This window comes from Tympanuchus pallidicinctus, unplaced genomic scaffold, assembly GCF_026119805.1.
Source record: "Tympanuchus pallidicinctus isolate F22 unplaced genomic scaffold, pur_lepc_1.0 scaffold13, whole genome shotgun sequence".
NCBI lineage: Eukaryota > Metazoa > Chordata > Aves > Galliformes > Phasianidae > Tympanuchus > Tympanuchus pallidicinctus.
In genome coordinates, this window is record NW_026294648.1 from 17,985,977 (window position 1) to 18,008,205 (window position 22,229).

The 22,229-nt window shown below is 57.9% G+C and overlaps 1 protein-coding gene across 1 annotated transcript; it reads right to left on the reverse strand.

The window, feature by feature from the left end:
* Positions 1 to 426: 426 nt before the first annotated feature.
* On the reverse strand, positions 427 to 21,667 carry NALF2 (NALCN channel auxiliary factor 2). The gene is made up of 3 exons (XM_052673391.1): positions 20,892 to 21,667; positions 6,879 to 7,050; positions 427 to 6,725 (listed from the first exon to the last, which is right to left on the reverse strand). Exons 1-3 carry the CDS (start codon positions 21,648 to 21,650, stop codon positions 6,337 to 6,339), a joined length of 1,320 nt encoding a protein of 439 aa, XP_052529351.1. The 5' UTR covers positions 21,651 to 21,667; the 3' UTR covers positions 427 to 6,336.
* Positions 21,668 to 22,229: the final 562 nt, after the last annotated feature.

The window sequence follows — 22,229 nt, forward strand, 5'->3', positions numbered from 1 at the left end:
TTCCCCCCTTCTCTCTCTCCACCTTCCCGATCTCAGAGCTCGCAGCTCAGGGTGGGGGCTGCCGAAGCGTAACTTCAGAGCTTTGCAGGCGGGCACGCAGCGCTCCGTTTGGGGCAGAGAGCCCCGGCTCCGCTGCGTGCCGCGATCTGTGGTGCAGATGAATTAATTCCAGATTACAGGCGGGTGTGGGCTTCAGCCGGGCATCGTTCGGATAGCCCGGCTTAGTCACTGCTCCGTGATGGATCTCGTGGTGACAGCCCTCGCCCCTATTGTTCCGAGGTAAGCCCCGTGGCGAGAAACGCGAAGGCGAGAAACAAAAGAAATACAAAGGAAGGTTACGAAAGCGGACCCGGCTCCGCCGGCAGCCACGGCCGGAGCGCAGCGCGGACCTGCGAGCCCCGAGCGAGGCACAGAGAGCGGCAGGGCATCGTCAACTCTTAACATTTTATTTCCGTACTGGGTTAAACAAGGAGCGGAGCAAACCTCTGCCCCGGATACAACAGAACTGAAAGCATTACAGGTACAGAGACTATTGAACACAGAGAGTAGTAGGATAATATTTTTAATACAACGGAATTATAGCATGGTTTTGTGTTGGTTTTGTCGGTTGGTTTTGTATTTTTTTTTTTTTTTTTGTCTTTTTTTTTTGTTGGTTTTTTTTTGTTGTTGTTTGTTTGTTTGTTTGTTTTTTGTCAAACCGGTTTGGAAAATAAATGTAATAGGAACTAGTGCAAAAAAGTTCTAAACATGAAGCACAGTGTATAAAATGGCATAAGAAAACCGTCCCCTCGAGGACACAGTCACTTTCTTATGACAGAGGGGAGAAAGAGAAACAGAAGGGGGGTGGGAACAGAGGGAGGGGCGGGGGGGAGGCAGAGGACGAAAGCTGGAAAGAAAGAGAAAACCGGGCGGGGGGGATTAGAAAGTACTTTGACTTCAGCAGGATGGTTGGTTCACCTCGCGGCGCCGGGAGGCCCCGCAGGTCGAGGCCCCGCGTCCACCGACGGCCCCGGGCGCGTGAGAAGGGTTCGGTCACCATCAGCCCCCACGGGCCGCCCCTGCCCCTGTTCTCCCCTCTGCTCCCTCGGGTCGCTCTTTGCAGCGCTCGCTTTTCCCCGTGAGCCCTGCGGTTCCCTGCCGGACCCGCGGGTCTGATTCCTTCCTATTTCAACTCCCTGGAAAACGCTCCGGTTTGAGGGCTTCCCATCGGTGCCGGAGGAGTGATGTGCGGGTGGGGAGGAGCTGGGAGGCAACGGGCTGGGGAAGAACGGAGCATGGTCACAGGGGTGGCTGCGGGAGGCCGACGGCCACCGGGGCTGCAGTGGTGTCTGCAATGGAGCATCTCTGCAGCCACAGGTGGGACGTCAGGTCTGCAGCTGTGGGGATGGAGGGAGGGAAGATGGGAGGAAGGAAGGGAGGAGAAAAGAGAGGAAGAAGGAAAAGGTGAAGGGTGGGAGGAAGGAAGAGAGGGAGGAAAAATAGGAAATGAGGAAGGGAAGATGAGGGGGAGGAAGGAAGGGAGGGAGGAGAAGAAAAGAAGGGAGGAAGGAAGAGAGGAAGGGTGGGAGGAAAAAAGGAAGGAAAGGAGGAAAGAGGGAAAGAAAGAAGTAAGGGAGGAGGAGAGGAAGGAAGGAAGAGAGGAGAAAGAAAGAAGGGGGAAAGACGGGAAGAAGGAAGAAAGGAAGGAGTGGAGGAAGGGAAGGAGGAAGGAAGGAAAGGAGGGAAAAAGGAAGGGAGGAAGGAAAGAAGGAAGGCAGGAAGGAAGGAAGCTCTCCAGTTTGCTTTCACCACGGCGCTGCTCAGCCCACTGCCCCCGAGAAACGGCTGGGTGCTGTTTTGCTATTTTGAGTCGAGCTGGTTGGAATTCCTGACAAATTGCTATTCTCTCCAAATCCACCGCCACCAGTTCCAACTGCGAGCAGAAAAAGTGTGATTGATTTTTGTTCTTCTTTCTTTCTTTCTTTTTTGGAAAATGAAACGTTTTGTGGGAAAGGGCAGTTCTGGATGCATTTCTGAATGTGAAAAAAAAAAAAAAATTAGCGCTAATTATCGATATGCCTCCTGATACATTTCAAAATGAAAAGAAGAAGAAACAACCCAAAAAGCCATCTGGCTCGAAACGGCTTTTTGTTTTGCAATTCAAGCATGGACAGCTCCCAAATAAATGCATTTAAAAATGGCAAAACCAAACCCAAATTTCATAAGCTGAAGCCAATTTGTAAAGTAAATAAATAAATATATTGAAAAATTTCCGAGGGTGAGTTTCACTTTACAGCAAGCAAAGTTAGAGCCATCCCTGCAATGGGGCGGCCATGAAGGGCCCATGTTCTGAATGCTGGGGAGGTGGGAACCACTCAGCACCATTTCCAGCGCCCTGAGCTGAGCTGCAGCCCAACCCTACGGACATCCAACACTGTGTGTGCAAGGAACTGTGACAGAATCCTTGAGGAATGACCCAGATGGAGCCTGCGGGCCCTGAGCTGCCAGGATCCAGGGCACAGGGCAGGAGGATTTAAAGTGAGACGGGAGGTTTGGGTTGGATATGAGGAGGAAGTTTTTCACACAGGGTGGTGAGGCACTGTTCACAGGTTGCCCAAGGAGGCTGTGGATGCCCCATCCCTTCAGGCATTCAAGGCCAGGCTGGATGTGGCTCTGGGCAGCCTGGGCTGCTGGTTGGTGACCTGCACACAGCAGGGAACTGGATGAGCATCGTGGGCCTTTGCAACCCAGGCCATTCTATGATTCTAAATATACTTGGAATAATGATTTATGCTCCCACGGATGGAAATTCATAGGGCAGCTCAAAAAAAACAAAACAAAAAACAAAAAAACCCAAACCTATAAACAAAATTGCTGGACACGTTGCATAGATTTTCACAGCCGTTTTCTTCGGATCATTTTTCTGTTTCAAATTTGTCTCTTAATTTCTAGGGGTGCTCCTTCCTGGGGTGGTGGCCACGGATCGGATCCAGCGCGAGCTGAAGACGGGCATCCGAGGATGCTGGGAGGGCAGCAGGGAACAGGGCTGCCGTGGGTGGGATGGAGGATGAGAGATACGGGACGTGGGATGCAGAACGTGGGATGAAGGATAGGGGATGCGGGATGAGGGTGCAGACAGGCAGCCGTGCAGAGCTCCGGGCCGCTCCAACGTGGCAGCACCACCCTGGCCCTGGCTCACAGCAGCACAGATCGGGGTTCTCAGTTCTTTGCAGAGGAGCCGTCTCCCGGCATCGCCCGCAGCCCTGAGCGGCAGTGAATGAACTGCCCTGACATCTCCTATTGAAGCGAAGCAAAATGTGTTGAACAAAAACCATTTCAAGATGTTTTCAGAGTGTTGCCAAGTTACTCAACATGTTCTGCTTTAGTTGTCAGATGCTTTCAAAGCGATTTCCCTAACTCAGAGCACGAATGGTGAGGGCTCTCCCTGGGAATCTTTTGCCTGGGGCTACCATGGATCTGTATTTTCATAAGAAAAAGGCTCAACTAATGATTAATCTTCACCAGAGGAAGCGGGGCCTTTCTTTGGGATTTTTCTTCAGTTATTTTTAATTAATTTGTACAACTGGCAGCGACATAAAAGCGCGGTGCAGAGGGCTGGCGCAGCAGACGGGCCGTGGCCGCATCCCTGCAGCACCATCCGACCCCCAGCACCGGGGGGGAGAAACCAGATCGGAGAGTGGAAGGAAAGGAGGAGCTCCGTGGGCTGAGTTCCTGCATGGGCTGCGTGGGGCTGCGCTCCCCCGGGGATGCTCTGAAAGGGGAACCGTGGGGTTATCAGCTGAGCCTGCGCCCGGTCTGCTTTCTGCTTCTCTCTTCTAGCCAAGGCTGATGCGGAGGGTTATCGGGGTTGCAGCGTCAGGGCAGAGGGAAGATCTTTATCTGCTGGCCCTACAGTGTCAGACTGCGCCACGCACAGCTCCCAGCTGCTCCGTCCCGCTCCTCAAACAGCCACGTCTGGATTTGTTTAACGCCATTGGCAAAGCGTTGAATACAGCATATGGTGCCCGAAAACCACAGAACTTATTGACAGCAGCCCAGACTTGCTAAATAAAAGAACTCCTTCCAACAGCCCCGCTCTGTGAAGACTCAGCACTTTCCTCAGTCACACTAGGTAATGCCACGGCCCCTCACAGCAGCACCCTGAGCTGGCTGCTCCCTGCCTGGGATCCCCATCCCCGCACCCAGATGCAGCGTCCCCAAGCTGTTCCCGCTGCTGTCGCTCTGTGTAGCCGTGGGGCAGAGGCCCAGCACCCCCAGCAAGCTGCGGGCAGAGAAAGAGCAGAGCTGAGTCAGGGCCGCACGCTGACGCACCGCGCGGGGCCACGCTTTCTCCCAGATTGGACACAGCCTATCTCGGGGAGAGGCGCCTGGAATCAGCTTCACTCTTGGCAGTACGTGAAGAATCTCATTTCCTTAAGAAGGAAAGGGACGCGGCTGCTCTCCCTCCTTCGCTCTTGCTGAGTGCCTTCGCTTTTCGCCACAACGCCGCGGTGCCGCAGTGAACGGAGCGGCCCCACTCCTATTTGCTGAGCTGCTGCACGTCTGAGTTCCCAGCTTGGTGTAAACCAGACCGCAAATACAGGGATGCTGCCGTGAATATTCAAACAAGAATCTCCCTGCCTATCCATCCTGGGTGCCATCCGTAATAGAATCTGCCTGGGAAACGCTCTGCACCTCCCACAAGTGTGAGCTCTCCTGCCCGACAGCCCTGCACAACAAGTCCATGGGCTCTGCATCCTCAGGACTTTGGTAACAGGTAACTGGTAGTGTGTAAACATCTCCCCAGAGCTCTGAGGTTCGAGTCGAAGCACAAGTCACACATTCAGCTGCTTTTCAGAGCCTCTTTGGTCTGTGAATGGGCTGGAAACATCGAGAGCAGCCTTTCCTGCAAGGTTCCTGGTGCTGCCCTCCTCCAGGTCAGAAGCAGCACTGTGCACGGGGCTTTGCTTCACCTCACCAGACCAGGAACCAGAAATGCTCACCGCCCTGAACCTCCCCACTGCTCCACAGGGCCCTGGCACAGGTCTGGGCACAGCAGGACAATCCTCATGTCTTCCACAGGGCCACCCTGACCCTACCCTGAGCTGACCTGAAGGGGCAGGGATGGAAGCAGCAGATGTGCACCCGCGCTGTGACCGCAGCGCCCTGCAGCAGTCTGCAGCCTGCTTCCCCACCTCCTCCGTGCTGCCTGCAGAGCCCTGTGGGCGGATGGAGAATTTGGAAGCTTCGTGGCAGGGAGGGACCTGGTGTCTGTTTGGGGCCCAGAAATGCTGAACTCAGGTATAAAAAGTCTGCATTGACTGAGGCTGCACCTTGCCTGAGCGAGCGCCGCTGCCCCGGGTGGGCTCCTCAATGTTCTCTGATCTGGGGGCAACTATTGATAAAAAGCATTTGGGAGAACTCCCTTCTCCAGCTGGGCCTTATTAGCGCCTCTGCTCTGTGTGGGAGACCATCCCTACCAGCCAGATTTCTCCAGCCCTTCACCCAGTCCTTCTGCCATCCAGTAGATGATTTGTGGCCGCGAAGCATGGAAGGATGCCCTCTGAAGCCTTTCATCCAATTGTTACCAGCCTTGATCCCACTGCAAGCTGAAGACACCCTCAGCTTCACCACGTCTCCCTAACGCCTCCCCGAGAGCAGCCTCTCCCGTGGGGAAAGCAAGCAAGAGATGGTAAATGGAACCATCATGTTGCAAAGCAGGGAGCGCCGGGCCGAGCGACACCAATCCCACCAGCACCACAGCGCAGCATCCTCCTGCCCCACCGACCCCACCAGCACCATAGGGCAGCATCCTCCAGCCCCGCCAGCACCACCAGCAGCAGAAGGAGCCCGGCCAGGCCGTGTAGGGACTGCCTTGCCTTGTTGGGTTTTCCCCAGGGACGGGAAGAGGAGGGTTGCGGAGAGATGCTGTCTCCATACCCTCCCACCCATTTGGGACCACGGGGTGCTGGGCTTTATGGACAGAAGAGAAACGGGGGTTAGGCTGATTTCCACGCTCCTGGCACATAGCTGGTGGGTACCCAAGGCACATGTGGTACCCATGGGGCCACCTCCCGAGGGGTCCCACCCCCTCCGCTCCCCATCCCGCCCCACGCCGAACCACCTGGCTGCTGCTGACTGAACCCTTCTCACCGCCGAGTCCCGCAGCCCTGTGCGCATTAGAGACTCTTCATCACGGGGATGCCCCGCGGCGAGCAGCTCTTGGGGGTAATGTGTGGGGGTGTGTCTGTGTGCGTCACCCCCGATCCCGTGCCTCCCATTGGAGGAATAGCATGTGCCCCCTTTCGTGGAAAAAGATCTGGCGTTTCCTCTCGGAGGTCGGCTCTGCCTTCCGCATCACTCGTCCCGCGCCACGCTCTCATCCAAGGAGGGCAGGGTCTCTGGGCCGAGCCCCCCGCCGCCGCCGTGCACGCTCGAGAAAGACACCATGGTGTGGAGGAGCATCAGAACCAGCACGCACAGCCGGATCCTGCTGCTGCCCAGGCGAGACCCTGCGGAGACCGGCAGCAAGGACGGGGAGTGGTGGTACTGGTGGTGGTGGTAGAGATGGTAGTGGTTCTGCCGCTGGTGATGGAGGTGGGGGTCGTGGCGGTGGTAATGGAGCGACTCTGACGCCGTGGATTTGGGGGATGTGTCGGAGCTGCTGTCCGGGGGGTGGTCGCAGGAGTCCCATTGCACCTCGCAGCACTTGGCCTCCTCCTCGGGCAGCTGGCTCTCCAGCAGCCCTGCGGGAAGACCGGGGTCAGTGAGGTGGCACAGAGGGGACCCAGCCCAGGAACCTCCTCCTCCCTCCCTCCCATAGAGACTTCAAGACCATAAAGCTCTACGGGCACCCCTGTGAGGTGCACCTCCATCCCTCGCAGCCCCGCTGTTCTTACCCGTGCAGATGAAGCCAGGCAAGCCTCCATAGATCAGCTCGTCGTTGTCCGGTAACACAAACGGGCACCTGGTCTGCACCTCCAGGCAGTATTGCTTGCATGGGATCCGGTGTCGGCACTGTTGTTGCGTCACGTTGAAATACTCGGAGCACAGCCAGGCCTTGTAGACAGCCTAGAGAAAGTCACCAAGAAGGACATGTCACTCCCCAGCACACCAGAGATGCAGAGAGCTGGGTTAGCAGGAAGAAGGCCCCAATCTCACTTGGAAGTTCTTGCCGGCACGTCTGGGCTGCTTACTGAGCTAACCACCAACTAAAGGAGAACTTGAGAGGCTGCAGAGCTCATCTAATGAAATAAAAATCACCACACAAGTGAACCAACCACACGGCACCAGCCACGGGATGGGCAGGGATGTGCCGAGCTGCTGGTGCCCTCCCCGTGGAGCTGCCCATCTTTTGGGCATCTCCGAGTTCTCTGCCTGCTGGAAAAGCCACTCACAGACTGTGCCCACCTCCCCACCTCAGTGCCTGCTGTAGCTGCAGAGACGTGGGGCCGGGCACAGCCCTATGGCCACAGTGCAGAGCTCAACCCCACATCTCCCACGGAGGGGCACGGGGGGGGAAGAGCCCATCTGCGCTGGAGAAGAGCTCTGAGCAGTGAGCTTCCTCAGGCTGCACCTCCCCAGCATTTCCAGCTCATCCACAAACGTATCATTTAGCAACAAAATGAAGGTCACATTAATGATCACATCCAACTTCCTTTGAAACCAACTAGAAGGGCTCCCCGCCATTCAAAGGGAATGAATCTCCCTCCTTGAGCGTGCTGGGATAAACCCCATGCCCCTCCTTCCAGCTGGATTTTTATTTTCTGGAGGCTTTAAAAACATCTCTTCTTTGTTTCCCCATGTTTTCCATAGATCCTTATCATTGTCTGTTTGGACCATAGTAATGTCTCAGGATTAATGCTGGTTGGGAAATTCTTGGCAACTTCTTTCTATTGCTTTTCACCCCCCTCTCCCCCCCACCTTTTTTTTTTTTCCTGGAAAATGCCAATTCATGAAAACTAGAATTTTCATGGAAGCATGCTTTGCTGAAACTTTCATCAGAACAAATTTACTGGGGGCCAGGACGCAATACATGGAGCAGGCAATAGCCCTGTGGCCAGGGCTTCAGCTGGGAAGTGGAGCTCCAGCTGCAGCCCTGCTTTTTCTCTCTGGCCCTCTGGATGTTAATTATTTAGACAAAGTGGAACAGCTCCAGAGGAGGGACTGGCTGTAATCAGCCCACGAGGACAGGGCCAGGAGGGAGAGCTCAGAGCTCTGCTTCTGGATCTGCATCTGCCTGAGCTCATTCTCTGGGGCCGAGGAGGAGGGGAGATGGGCAGTGAGCCCGTCCCCAACCCCACCGCCTCCTCCTCCTCCTGAACCTCCTTCTCCATGGCTCAGACATGGACTTAAAGGGCTGCAGACTGGGTTCTGTAAGGCTGCAGATAAGCTATTATAGGACTGCAGGTAAGGATAACCAGACTCAGGGCCGGCGCTGGGCAGCGGGGAGCCGGGAGGACGAGGCCCAGGGAAGCACATCGCACTGAGCTGCCCCGCGGTGCTCAGCAGGCACGTGGGTTCTGCTCAGAGAAAGGAGTGCCCAGCACTGCTGCAGGGCGACCTCGGCGAGACACAGCAGACCGTTAAGCATTTCGGCAGGTAAAGATACGTTAAATGAGGCAGGAAGGAGAACGGGAGAAAGCATCCACCGGCCAGACAGGACAGGACGAGACAGATGATCCGTAAGGTCCAATCTAAGCCACCCTACGACTCTGCAGCTCGGCAAGTCCCCACTTCTGCCCCACAGCCTTGACGTGTGGGTGCAGGCGGGCACGCAGTCCGCATCAGATGCGCGATTCCGGCGCTCCGTCCCGCCGACGGCTCGGCGCCGTGCAGCCCGGCCGGGCGCGTTCCCCTTTTCCCCGTTAGGGGGCACGGGCGGCACGCACTGCGCTCCGCGGGCACGGAGCGGGCGAGTCCGGGGAAGCGGGGGCAGCGGGCATCGGCCCGGCTGTCAGAGCAACAGGAAGAAAAGGCAGCGAGAGCAGCAGCCTTATGAAATGCATTCCCTTCCACAGAACCGCCCCAGTCAAAGCGTTTCGGTCTGTTAGGCGCTCGGGACTTGATTTCCGACCTAAAATAAACTCGTTATTGCGGCTGTTCTCTGAGGTAGGGGCTTGGGCTGCACGCATACCTCCTATAGGAGGTGCTGCTCCTTCCCTGCTGAGGATGAGCCGCCCAGGTGGGCTGGGGAGCAGCTGAGGGATGTGTGATGCCTGTGGGGACGCATGTGGGGCCGGCCAGGCGCTCAGTGCCCCACACTACATCCAGCCAGGCTGAGTGCTGGGCAGCTCCAGGGCTTGGTGTCTGACAGCCAGCATAGATCAGATGCTCCAAATGGCTGAAGTTGGGTGGGATGAGTTCTCCTGAAAGCCACAGCCTTTCTGGGGCTACAAACAGGATGCGCTGACTGCACCATGAGCAGCCGAGCTGCACGCAGTGCGTGTTAGTGCATGATCTATGAATATATGGATGTTACAATTAAGAAATGTACAAGAAAGTCATGCTAAACATGTTATCATACTAAAGAAGAATGGATGGAAAGCTTACCCATGTCCTGAGCTCACTGAGAAGACTCCAAGAGGAGCAATCTCCAGCAGAGATCCTTCCCCACTGGCAGTCAGCTCTTAAATGGGGTCTAGGAGAAGTGCAGCCTGGTTCTACCCCTTCCAGTAGCACAGAATTGCCTTCACCTGTGCTCCCAGGGCTGACTCATGGCTCACCTCAGGTGCTCAATCCGAGGTTCAGGCCGTGATTCAGCAGTTCCCATACTGTTAGGTAAAGCTCATGAGATGTCTCAGGGCAAAAGAGGGTGGTGAGGCACTGTTCACAGGTTGCCCAAGGAGGCTGTGGATGCCCCATCCCTGCAGGCATTCGAGGCCAGGCTAGATGTGGCAGCCTGCTCTGCTGGTTGTTGACCCTGTACACAGTGGGGGGTTGGAATCATAATGGTCACTGTGGTCATTTTCATCCCAGGCCATTCTATGACTGTATGATTCTATGAAAAGTGAGCCTGGAAGACAGCAGATAAAGCCTGAGACGCCAGGACTAAAAGCACAGATCCGCTGCCAGACAACTCACCACTTGCTTTTTGTGAGCGATCTTTTGGGCTTTTCCCCTGAAGCCAGCTTGCCAACAACACAGCACAGAAAGCCACTGAAGCCTCTCTTGCACACTCCCTTCCACGCTCCATGGTTACAAATAACAAACAGCAAATAGGTGACGAGCACAGCTCATATCCAGCAGGCTGCGTTACGCTGAGATCCTGCTGAAGCGTTCGCCAGCCGTGCACACAGCAGCAAACCATCGCCTCCACCCCCATACGGTGCAGGAACAGGAAAGGGACCAAACTGCACATGCAGTGCACGGCCCACACGTGGCCTGCTCTGCTCTGGGAGGACCACATCACCCTGCTGCCATCCCCGGGGGGGTCCCCACTGCCCCCATGGCATTTAGCCCCACTGCTGAGGAGGAGCTGCTCCTGCTGCCGGCAGTTATCTCGATGCCTGCAAGTTCTCCTCGCTACTTGACCTACATTTTCCCATCCAAAAGTTCATTCCCTTCAATCATCCCATAAATCATCCCTCTCCCTGCTCTGTGTTTACACATTTCTAATATTTGCAGATGTATCACGCTCCCCGTTTAGTCATAACTTAGGCGAGCCTGACTGATTTACTGTCACATTTCTTCCCTCCCTTTCATCATCCGTGTCTCTTTCCTGTACTGCTGCTCAGAAGCAGTGACCACCTCAGCTGTGAGCAGACAGGACCCACCGACCACACTGCCCCCTAAGTAGCACTGCCCCAGCCATGACCATGCTAGGAGAGAAGGAAAAGCAGCTCCAGTCAAACCCATGGTCTCCTCCAGACCATCCTCCAGCCTCCACATAGCCACGAGTCACCCAGGGGCACACCAGTGGGCTGGGGAGCAGCTGAGGGATGCGTGAGGTCCATGCGGGATGCACGTGGGATCAGCCAGGCTGATCTCTACCTCCAGCCAGGCTGAACGTTGGGCATTTCCAGGACTCAGTGCATGCCAACAAGAAGGCTCCAGCATCTTTCCGTCACAGCCACGGCTCCCTGCGCTAAGCACTGAGCTTACAGCTCAGGTTTTCAGCAGCTTTCGATACCTCTGGGCTTATCTCATGCAGCCTGCTTCCTCTTGCTCTTCTAATAGACTTGTGAGAATTTAGGACAGGTGGAGATTTATTCTCTGCTTGACTCACCACGGAGAGCTTGCCCATTTTTCCCTGTCCTCTCGTTTCTGTAGGCAGCAAGTTGGGCTGTGGTGGGTGTTTCTTCCATTCTGCTTTTGCTTTTGGCCAATCTCCAGCCCATCCAAGTGAATACAAGCGATCTGGTCTCCCAGAAGTTCAGAGCACTGCCTGGATGACCATGAAAGGACACGGAGCTCTGCTGCTGAGGAAAGGGGCAAGCATCCGACGCCCCATTTATAGGCAATGAGGAAGGTGAGCTTACCTGCCTGCACTCAAATCCTGGAGGTGCACAAGAGCCCCTCCAAAAGACAGCCTTTCCCTGAGAACTGCCACGCAAAACCAGATAATGGTTCGTTTGTTTGTTCTGAAGTAATCTGATAGGTTTTGATGTCAATGTTTTGCCAACAGCAGTGAGGGCTGTTGGACTATCCCAGCTACGTTTGGGAGGACCAAAACACAGGGATGGAGGAGCATCCCTGGCACTCACCCAGATAATGGCTGTAATTAACCCGACAAGCAGCTGCTCTCCCACCAGAGCAGGACACGGAGCTGGAGATGAGCCCTGGGAAATTCTGCTTGTGGCTCAAAATCTGCTTCTCCACACAGGGATTTGCAGACCGAAGGGGAGGGAGACAACGAGGGCAGGGAAAAAAGCAGGAAATCCGTCTGCAAATCTATCTTGCCCTGCAAAGACAAGGCAGACCTGCTGCCGTCGCTGTGCCTGAGCAAGGCAGTGTGTCCCTGTGCAGGTGAGCAGGGTGCTGCCCTCCTGCTGCACAGGAGGCAGGCACGGAGTGGCTGCAATCAGCTGTTCTGCCAGCTGCAGGCAAATTGGGGGCTTGCAGAAACCACGCGTGAGTTTAGAGCTTGGCAAAGCTGCTCAGAGCAGCACTTAATCACAGTAATATTGGGCAGTGCTGGGAGAAGGCACCGAGGTCAGCTCTGCAGAACAATCCAGGAGCGCTGGGGTGGATCTGCTCTGCACGCTGCTCTGCGCTCGTGCCCTTCCTCCTCCTCCTCCTCACTGCTGGTGCCACTGAGCTCATGGCAGCTGTCTGTCTCTGGGGCCACAAAAACAGCAGCAGTGCCACTGCACCCAGAGCCAGCAGGTCATGCCTGCGGTGCCCCACGTCCCCATCCTGAAGATGGAGCTGCCCGCGCCGGAGGAGCCGCTCTCAGCACTCGCCTTTCCACCACGGCCTGCCATGAGCATCTGGAGTGGCTGCGCCTCATTAATCTTGGACACAGGGAAATGAGTACTGCTAATGAGCCGCTTGGGCACCTCTCCAAGCTCTGGCACATCAGGCTGCAGCGGGGGAAGCAGGGCTCGGCAGGGGGAGAGAAGAGCCCCCTGGATGGCAGAGGATTAAGGGAATGCTCGCTAGCGGCCGGCCAGGAGTCACAAACACAGCCTGCAACGTCCAATTAGCGCTGTATTCAATTACCGCTGCCTGCAATTCTGACATTAACGATGTCGAGCTTTTTAAGCAGCGTTGTATTTTTTTCTCATTAGCCCTGCTATAGGCTGTGCTCACATCATATCGGGAACAGCTGTTTTTTCGGTAACTTTGATATTCCCGGAGCTGTGTCGTGGCCACGTTAGCCTGGCTCTGCCACATTCACAAGCTCTGCTTTGGGGTGGGAGGGGGGGAACTAAAAACACAACTTTGTGCAATTCCTTTTTTTTCTCCATGCTGGTTTTTATGGTGTTTTCCCGTGCCTGGTGCTGACAGTGCTGGAGCCAAGCATCCTCCGTCTCATCCGGGGCGGCGGCACCATGAAGGAGAGCCATCCGCACCCCAGGAGCAGACCTCACCCCGGCCTCACCACCCCAGGATTACCCAGCAGCACTGTCCGTCTGCTCCCAGCACTGCTGACCTTCGTGACTGCAGGAAGAAACACGCTTTTAGCATCTTCACTTGAATGCCCAGTTCTTGGAATAAAGAAGCTAGCATAAAGCCCTTTCTTTTATAGATGATACAGCCTCCCTAGTAAGAAACCCTCCTCAGAGCAAGCCAGAGACACAAGTGGCCCCCTGAGCTCATCTCTTTCAAAACTCAAAGAAAGCAGCTTTTCAGCACGACCTCCATGCACCTCCACTGCTCGGAGAAATCCTCTCTCCACACCGCAGATCAGATGCAGACACGTGGACAGGGGAATAGCAACCTCTGGATCTCTGCACATGCATGCATGCATTTAACCGTTGTGGGGATGCTGGGAAAGGGGAAAACGTGGGGCTTAGGTTGTCTGGTTCACCCAAAGAGAAAGACATGAGAAGGACAGACCTGGGGCCATACGTGGCACTGATGCTGCAGGATGCCTCCAGTGCTGAAATCCCCTTGGCTCAGCCCCAGCTCAGCACCAACGAACTGAGCACAGAGCAGCGCTTCAGCCCACGCTCACCCCAGCAAATAAGGGATCACTCTTATTTGCAGTCTGTATCAGAACAGGAAGCATCCCCTGGGAATGAGGCTGGGTGTGCACTTTGGGGACACAGCCCTGGGTACCTCAACCTTACAGTACGGCTCCTTAACATCATCACTGGATGATGGGAGAGGCAGCAGCCCCTGCACTGACAGCGGGCAGCCCAGTGCAGGAACCAGGCAGCGTGGGACCTCAGACCACTGCTCCTCCACCACAGCCCCCAGTTTGCCCAGCGCAGCCTTGCCACCGTGGCCCTGCTGCCACCAGGGTCTGGCCATGTGCCTCTGCTTTTGATACCACCCCGCTTCTTCAGACCACTCTGACTGCCACGAAACAACATTGCCATTTAATTACTCAATGCCACCTTGGGGTAGACGTGTCCTTCCTCCCAGTGGGGACTCGATGGGGTGGAAGAGCTCCTGAGAGTGCAGACCCCAGTCTGTGCCATGCCTCTGTGATGCCGGCGGAGCGCTTGGTGCCCGCAGCCAGCTCCGTCCCCTCTGCCCACGCTCGGGCAGCGTCTGGGACAAAGTGGCCCCAGTCTTGGTGGGCTGCCTGCAGGCAGTGCTGTAAAACAAATGTATTGAACGCAAACAAAATGCACACTGAGTCTTATAGAAGCAGGCCCCATTGTGCTGCAGGATGCGGGGAGCAGACAGGCGCTGTCCTGAGAAACTTCAGATGCACATGAACCCGAGAGCAAAGGCAGAAGGCAGCAGCGCTCCCACGCAGCAAGAGGGGCGGCCGTAAATCCTGGCAGCTGCTTTCTGTCCCCTTTTAGAAGGAGTTTGGCCGGGCTTGAGAGGGGAGAGGGGCAGCAAGGCAGCGCGGCCTGGGGAGCGTGAAGGTATGTGTGGGAAGGGGATGGAGGTGGGCAGCAGGCGGGGACGTGCAGCTGGTGGCCAGCGAGTGGGGACTGGGCTGTCTGGAGCCAAGACGGGGCATCCTCAGGGCTGTAGGGATGGAGGGATGGGAACACTGCGATGGATGGCACTGCGTGCACCAGGTGTGCCGAATGCTGCAGTGCTCCCCAGCCAAACCACTGCTCCCTGGGCACATCTGCACCGTCACCCGGGGGGGGGACATCACTGCATCCCCCCTCCTTGGTGCCCCACAACTGATCAGCACTGACACACCAGGGCACACGCAGGAGCCCTCTGATCCTCACTGGGATTCCTCACCATTTGGGCACCCAGGCACAGCCCCTGGCATCCAGCAGGCACCGTCCCTATTGACAACAACCATCCACAAAGCCCGACTCCAGGGATGAACAGACCAACGTCACAGCAAGGCCCAGACGTGCAATGAAGTTACCCCGGCGCACAGCCGCTGCCTCCCTGAGCAGCTCTCCCTGCTGCAGCTGCTGGGGAAGCGCTGGGAAGCTGCAGCCTCGCTGCTGGCTGGCTGATTAGTGACAAAGTGATTAAAGACAGTTATGGAGATGAAGATGATGATGATGGCAGAGTCGGGACAGATGGAAAAAATCGGGTGCCCGCCGTCTATTAGGAGCGCTTGAGGAATTCACCCCCATTAGATACTGCTGCAGCTGGGATTCAAAAGCAGATTAAACATTTATACAGATAATGAGAACATCCTGTTACATTAGATAGGATATAAAAAAATAAGGGCTAGACACTTCAGTGCCACACACGACAAATTACCCACGGCAGGCTGCAGCCAGGAGAAGTCTCTCCGGCACAGAGGGGTCTCCTCGGCTCACCAGGCTCACCCTGGCCTTGCTCAGGAGCTTGATCGTGTTGAGCACCCTGCATGGCCCAACTGCTGTGCTCCTTGCTGTGATGCAAGACGGGTTTTAAGGCATACACCACCCACATGCAGAGAACCAGACTGCACAGCGCCGTGTGAAGATTCATTACCTCCTGTGATTAATGGCGGTGCCAGCCCAGGGAGCACTGGGGAGAGAAGTCCAGCAAGATGCCACCGAGGCCAAGACCACAACCAGCTCCAGCACCTTCATCACTGTGCAGGAGAACCGCCCGTTAATTGCACGCACTGATGCTGCCCAGCAAGGAGTTGCTGCAAACTGGTGGGGATCCACAAAAAAAGCACTGCTGCACATGGCATCAGCGACACAGCAAGGACCTCCCCAGCAGGAGACATCCCCCAAAGCACCCAGGGCTGGGATGTAAGCTGGAGGCCGTGGCTTATCCCCCCACTCAAGTTCTGGCAGCATTTTCCCATTCCTAGCTGCCCCTGCCCAGTACCCATTTACCAGCTGCTCTGAGAGGCTGCCGTGCAGAGATGTCAGCTGTGATGCCAAGCACGTGCCTTCCTCCTCGGGGATGCGTGGGGCAGGCGGTGCTTCCTTCCCCAGCAGCACCGCGATGCTCACCGGGCAGAGATCTGCAATGCACGAACCCTGCCAGGGGATGCCACTGCCACATCGGCAAAAGCCCAGGGAAGAGAGAAGGGGAAGGGCAGCAGGGCCCGCGGGCAGGCAGGGTCGGCTCCTTCCCACCCAAGCAGCCTCCGTGTCTCATTCACAGATTCGCTATCCTTTAGTCACTGCCCTTCAAACGACAGCGGAGCCCTGCTTCCTCCGTGCAGAGCCACGTATGAGCCGCATCCTAATGGCATCTCGGTGACAGCCCAGGTGCATCCTGCCTGCTGCCAGCACAGGAAAACCCCGCGGGCATCGCCGCCACGGAGCCCCGCTGCCTTTGGGGCTTCACGCCCTGCCAAGAGCTCCCGCACCAGTCGCAGTGCCTCGGGGTGCCACAGCGCATCGGGGCTGCACGAGGCAGCGTAACACTGCCAGGTCCCCTCGTCTGCAGCGACAGCACGTCCTGCTGCCTGTCACACAGCCCCAGCATGAGGTGGCCCCGCTCCAGCCCAGCAGCTCGCCAGCACGCAGCCTGCCGGCACGGGGCACGTTCTGCTGAGCTCACCGCCCGCTGCCCGCAGCCCAGCAGCAGCTCACACGCCGGATGCTCTCCAAAGCCATCGCCTCCAGCTGCCGGAGGCTCGGGGAGCTGCTCCAGCCTCGCCCCTCATGTCCTGCTTGGAGGCGCAGGGCTGCTCGGCACCGCGGCACGCGCCTGCAGCACGCAGGCACTGGAGCAGCGCTGGCACCTGCGTCACTTGTAGCTGCCCGGTGACAGCCGATGCAGACGGAGCTCTCACCCTCCCATGCACCATTTGCTAACCCGGCTGTCGCTACACAAAGTCTGCCTGCGGTCAGAAACTTGGATCGGTTTTCTTTCCTTTTTCCTTTCTGCCCTGTGGGATCCACCAACAAAATGCCCCCTTTGCACGACACGACAGCCCATTCATTTTCTGCCTCTCCCGTTTTACTTGCAGAAGTCCCTGCCCATCTCTGATGTGAGTTTTCAAAGGTCTTGCATGAGGTGTATGAACCGTGCCTCGGTTGCTGCAACTGCACACCAACTGCTCGCCAACTGCACGCTCCTTTGGTTCAGATTCCTTCTTTTTAATCACATCGTGGTGCAGGGCTGAAAGAGATTACCTCTGTTTATAGGGGATGGGCGTGCAGGGCTGCGCTGCATGCTCGGCTAAGCCCGCACATATGGCCTCTGCTAAAATTGCCAATTTAAGTACTGCACTGATCCACTGCTTATTTGGGATTTTTTTTTGTTCATTTCATGAAATGTGAGTAATGCTGTCACCAGCAAAGAGCAGTTCTGGGGAAGAGACACCACTTTTCCTTTTGTTTTCAGCTACCCAGGGTCATGGCTGTCAGCACACCTCTCAGGGCACCTCAGACCCCTCCTGCTGCAGGTGGCTGCTGCAGCCCCTGCTCCCATCCCTCCACTCTGACCCCCTGTGCCAGAGCAAGAAAACAGCAGGGCAGAAGTGCAGCAGAGCCAGGCCTTCCCCACGCCGTGTCCCGGCTGAGGAGACCAAACTCCATCTCTCATTGCACTGCCTGAAAACCTTGGAGGGGAGAGGGGGGTTGTTAAAGCTGTGTCCTGCTCCCTAGCAGATAATGAGGAAATTACGGGGACAGAGCCAGGGCTGCAGGGTGATGCAGTGCCAGCCCCGCACTCAGAGAAGCCCTGCTAATCTAATCTGCCTTGAGATGCTACAGGTCCTGCCCAGGCGGCTGCCCGGCATCGCCCAGCAGCTCCCGCCTGTCAGGCTTTCTCCCTCTGCAGCTTTGTTTCTCGCAGCTTAACGAGTCCCTAGTTCGCCAGGCTCCATCCCATAGATCTTTATTTGCCCTAACGAGGGTGGGGATGCGTGCTTTTCGGAGTGCTCTCCGGGCGGCGATTGGCTGCGTCGGGCAGCACACGCGCAGTGCCACCGCCTTTAAAGCAACAAACATCTCATTTCACGGCGGCTCAGCGAGAGGCAGCGCTGCATTCTGTCTATCCAGAAAGACAAGAAAACAAGGGAAAAAAAATCAGCCTGAAGGATCCCACGGGACGGCGGCTCAAAGCAACAGGGGATTCCCCCTGCACTGCATCCTGCAAAGATGGAGCGGATCGCTCGCGTGCGCAAAGGCTCCCGGTGCCCCGGGCGTCTCCAGGGGGATGCGGCCACAGCACACACCGTGCTTGTGGGTCTCCAGCTGCCAGAGCCCTTCTGAGCACAGAGCCCCTCCTGCCCCGCAGCCACAAAGGTACAAGACAAGCAGGAGGAAGACAGCAGAACTGACACGCTCACCCAACACACGGGGAGCCTCCAGGTGTCTGAGCGGCACCCACACTTCAGTTAAAGCAGCGCAGCCCACGTCCCCACGCTGGTTCACTGTCTCCCAGTTCCCCAGTGCTGCTCTCTGAGCTGTGCTGCTCCCTGGGGACATCACTGCTGGGGAGGACTTGGCCCTGCAGTGGGACAGCGGCTGAGGGGTGCACAGGTGAGCAGGATGGAGCTGCTGGCATCAAATCTTCCAGCCCCTGCTGTGGAGCAGGAAGGTATGAATGGAGGCAGGGTCAGATTGTTGGCCACCTCCCTGTTGTATTTTTCTCCTCTCGCTTTTTGCTGTCACTGACCCGTGCATTCTGCCACCACTGGGCAGCAGCTCTCTGCTGTTGCTGCACGCAGGCATTCACTCCAGCAGCACACGGCCAAAAGCAGCATCAGAAAACGCGATATTATTCAGTGCTTGGGAAGGGGTTGCAAAGCCTGGCTGTTTCAAAGTCCCGCCAGGCAGTGCTGCCAGCCCAGCCTTGCTGAGCCACGAGGAAACAGGGCCAGAACGCACCAAACTGACTCTGGACCCACGCATACAGAGAGGGCAGGGCTGAGCTTTCCACTGCTGAAAGCCCCCAGGCAACTCAGTGCAGACAGAAGCACCTCAAACAAGCGGCCTGATGCTCACCAGATGCTGAAAAGAGAGGGAGAGCCGAGAGATTGCGTGGGCAATTGCAAAATTCAGGCATGGGAAATTCCCTGCATCTTGCACGGGTGAGTGCTCACAGGTTGCACGTGCTGCTCACACCCTCCTGTTGCTGCCCAGAGCTGTGCTCGCAGATGCTGCAAGGAGGAGAGTGTGTGTGACAGCGGGTGAGTCGGGAGCTGCCTTCAGCTCTGCATCTCCCAAGCTCGCTTCCTGCTTTCTCATTGAGGATGCTCAGCCCACGGACACCGAAGGAAAATTCATCCGAGCCAGGCTCTGTTTCTAGTGCTCTGGAGTCAGTGAGAACCCCTCTTCACCATAGACAAGGTCTATTTTCTCTTTCTGATCACTGCTCTCGAGGTCTCTGTACCAGGAAGGTCCATCCTGGGGAGCAGGAGTAGGGAGCTCTGCCAAAACCCCACCTCATACATTGTGTTCAGGCTCCTTCTGCTCTCCTAAAAAGCCAACCTCTTCTCACCATCCTTTAATGCCAGTGGGATAACACTGGGTGAAGGAACTGCCCAGTGGAACCACTGGTGCCAGCTCGGTTTGTACACAAGCTTGCCCACGTCCCCATGCCCCTGGGCATACTCAGGCACCTTGCAGAGCCTGCTCCATCCCTCCGATCTCCTCCTGCACTCCGCTGAGCCCACTGGGCACCATTGGCACACACGTGGCATGAGGTACATTGCCTCCTTTGCTGCCAGGAGCGGAGCAGCAACACCAAACCCTTTGGTGCAAGTGGAGTACTAAGGAGCTGCAAAACCACAGGGAGAAGTTCAGTAAGCAGACTGCAATTACCTGGCTTGGCACCAGCCCAGCATGCCAACATCAGCTGCCTCCCAACAGCGGCTCCATGCAGGAGGTGCTGAGAAGCCTAGAAGCACCACACGGCCATGCCCATGAAAGGCACCACCCCCAGCAGGTCTGTGCTTCCCCAGGAGAAAACACTGCTCCAGGAGCTGCTGTGCAGCTCCATGTGTCCCTTGACATGCTCCAGGCAAGGGGCATCCCCCTCCCACTCCCAGGGATGCTGTGCCTGCAGCCCTCTGGGGTGATGCACACACACAGTGCCTTGCTATGGCACTCCTGCTGCTCCCAGATGCTGCAGGTTAATTACTGGGACCGCTGAGCTTCCTGGAGACAGCACTGAAGGGAGGGGAAGGGAGAGGAACGCCCAAGAGGAGCAACATCTAGCCCATGAGATGCTAGGAAAGCAGCGCTGTGACTTTAGGAAAATGGGCTGCCCTGCAGACCTCTGCTCTGCTGACAACAAGGCGATGCCTGCGAGACTCGGGCTCTGCCACCTTCTACAGGTGCAGCAGGGCATAGAGATGGGGCCACACGTTGGGGTACAGCCCCAAAGGCAGGGCTGGTGATACCTGCCCTAACCTCCCGGCCCCCTGTACCATGCATCCTAGGCTGGGGCAGCGGGCGATGCTGGGTGACACCAACCAGTCCAACCCCCAGGACAAGGGGGTGAGGTGCTGGGAGATGTCTGAGCACCCACTGTGCCCATGGGGAGGGGGCTCCACTCTGTGGTTCATCTCGGGTCACTGCCATCTGTACATCCTGTACAGCAGTGCACAGGGAAGGCCCTGCGCTGCCCCAGCGCTCTGTGCAGGCCAGAGGCAGAGGTGAGAAGTCCCACGCCTGATTTACTCAACCTGCATGCGTTGCTGAGGTCTGCAGTGTGTGTGTGTGAGAGTGGGTGGGTGAGAGGGGATGCTCAGCACTGTGCCACGTCCCAAGGCTCCAGTCCCACACCGTGGATTTAAGGGCCAGTATGGGGACATGAGGGCCCGGAGCTCCAGCACCCCATGCTGCCACAGCTAGGACCTCTGCCCGATGCCCCATCCCTTCCCCTTCCCCTCCCCATGATCCCAGCCCGTTTCACACAGCCGCACGGCAGAGAGCCCTGGCAGGGTGGCGGGGCCCCGCTCCTACCTTGCAGTCTCTGATGCAGGACCTGACCGAGTACTCGTCCGACTGCAGGTACTTCTCCAGCAAGAGGTCGAACTCCTCGTATTTTTCCTGAGCGTGTTGGTCCAGGCGCTGGTAGGCCTGCACACAGCTGCTGCACGCCTCCCCGCCCAGCGCGCCCGCCGCCGCCGCCACCAGATCCACCATCAGGTTCTCCACGCTGCAATCCAAGCTGTCCGGGCCTCCCATTTCCCGCAGCAGGTCCCAGATCGTGTAAGTATCACAAAAGGAGAGGTTGAAGTTCCTAAAGTACGCCTGTAAGAAGTTCCTCTTGGAGGAGGGCGAGGAGAAGAGGGCGGTGGCGGGCGGCGAGCGCAGCGGCACGCCGGCGAAGGAGCCCAGCAGGCGCTGCAGGGAGTGCAGCCGGGCGCACGCCGAGTCCAGGTCCGCGCGGGCTGCGGGGCACGGCGCGGGGCCCGGCGCGCGGCTCAGGTTGCCCAGGAACGCCTCGCAGCTGCCGGCGGGCGGCTCCTGCAGCGCTCGGGCCGTTCGGCCCCGCGGCCTCCCCGCGCCGCTCCGCTCCCGCGCGCGCAGCTTGGCCCCGGCGCAGAGCCACAGATGGTCGGAGAGGAGCACGGTGAAGAAGAGGAGGGAGGCCAGCGAGAGGCGCCATTTCTGCGCCCGCTCGGGGTCGGCCACGGGTTTGTCGCTGCGGCGCGGCGCGCAGCACACCGCCCCGCCGCCGGCGCCCCCGCGGGGGTACATCCAGGCGCCGCGGATCATGCCGCGGGGGCGGCGCGGGGGTCCTGCGGCCGCGCTGCCGCCAATGTCACCTGCGGCCGCCGCGCCGCCGCCGCTCCGCCGCCGCCTCCATGCCCGCGCCTACAGGCCGCCGCCGGCCGTGGCATGGTGCGGCGGGAGGAGGAGGAGGAGGAGGAGGAGGAGGAAGAGGAGGAGGAGGCGGCGCCGGCTCGGCCCCGCTCCCGGCTCCGCTCCCGGCCCCGCTCCCGGCCCCGGCCCGCCGCGCGGGGGCATGCCCCGGCCCCGCTCTCACTCGGCTTTCCGCTTCCCCGTGGGCTGCGCCAGCCCGCCGGCCCCTCCGCCGCACCCACCGCCGGGCCCCATTGCCCTCAGTCTGTCGCCATCTTCGGCCGCGCCGCCAACACCTTGAGGAGCCGCGCAGCCCTGCGCCTGCGCGCCCGCGCGGCCCCCCCGCCGCCCGCCGCCCATTCACTGCCCGCCGGCCCCGCGCGGCCCCGCAGCGCCCGGAGCGGCGCCGGCCGGCAGGTGCCGTGGTGCTGAAGGACAGCTCCGCGCCGCCGCTTCCCGCCCGTCCTCCCGGGGCGCCCCGCACGGCCCGGC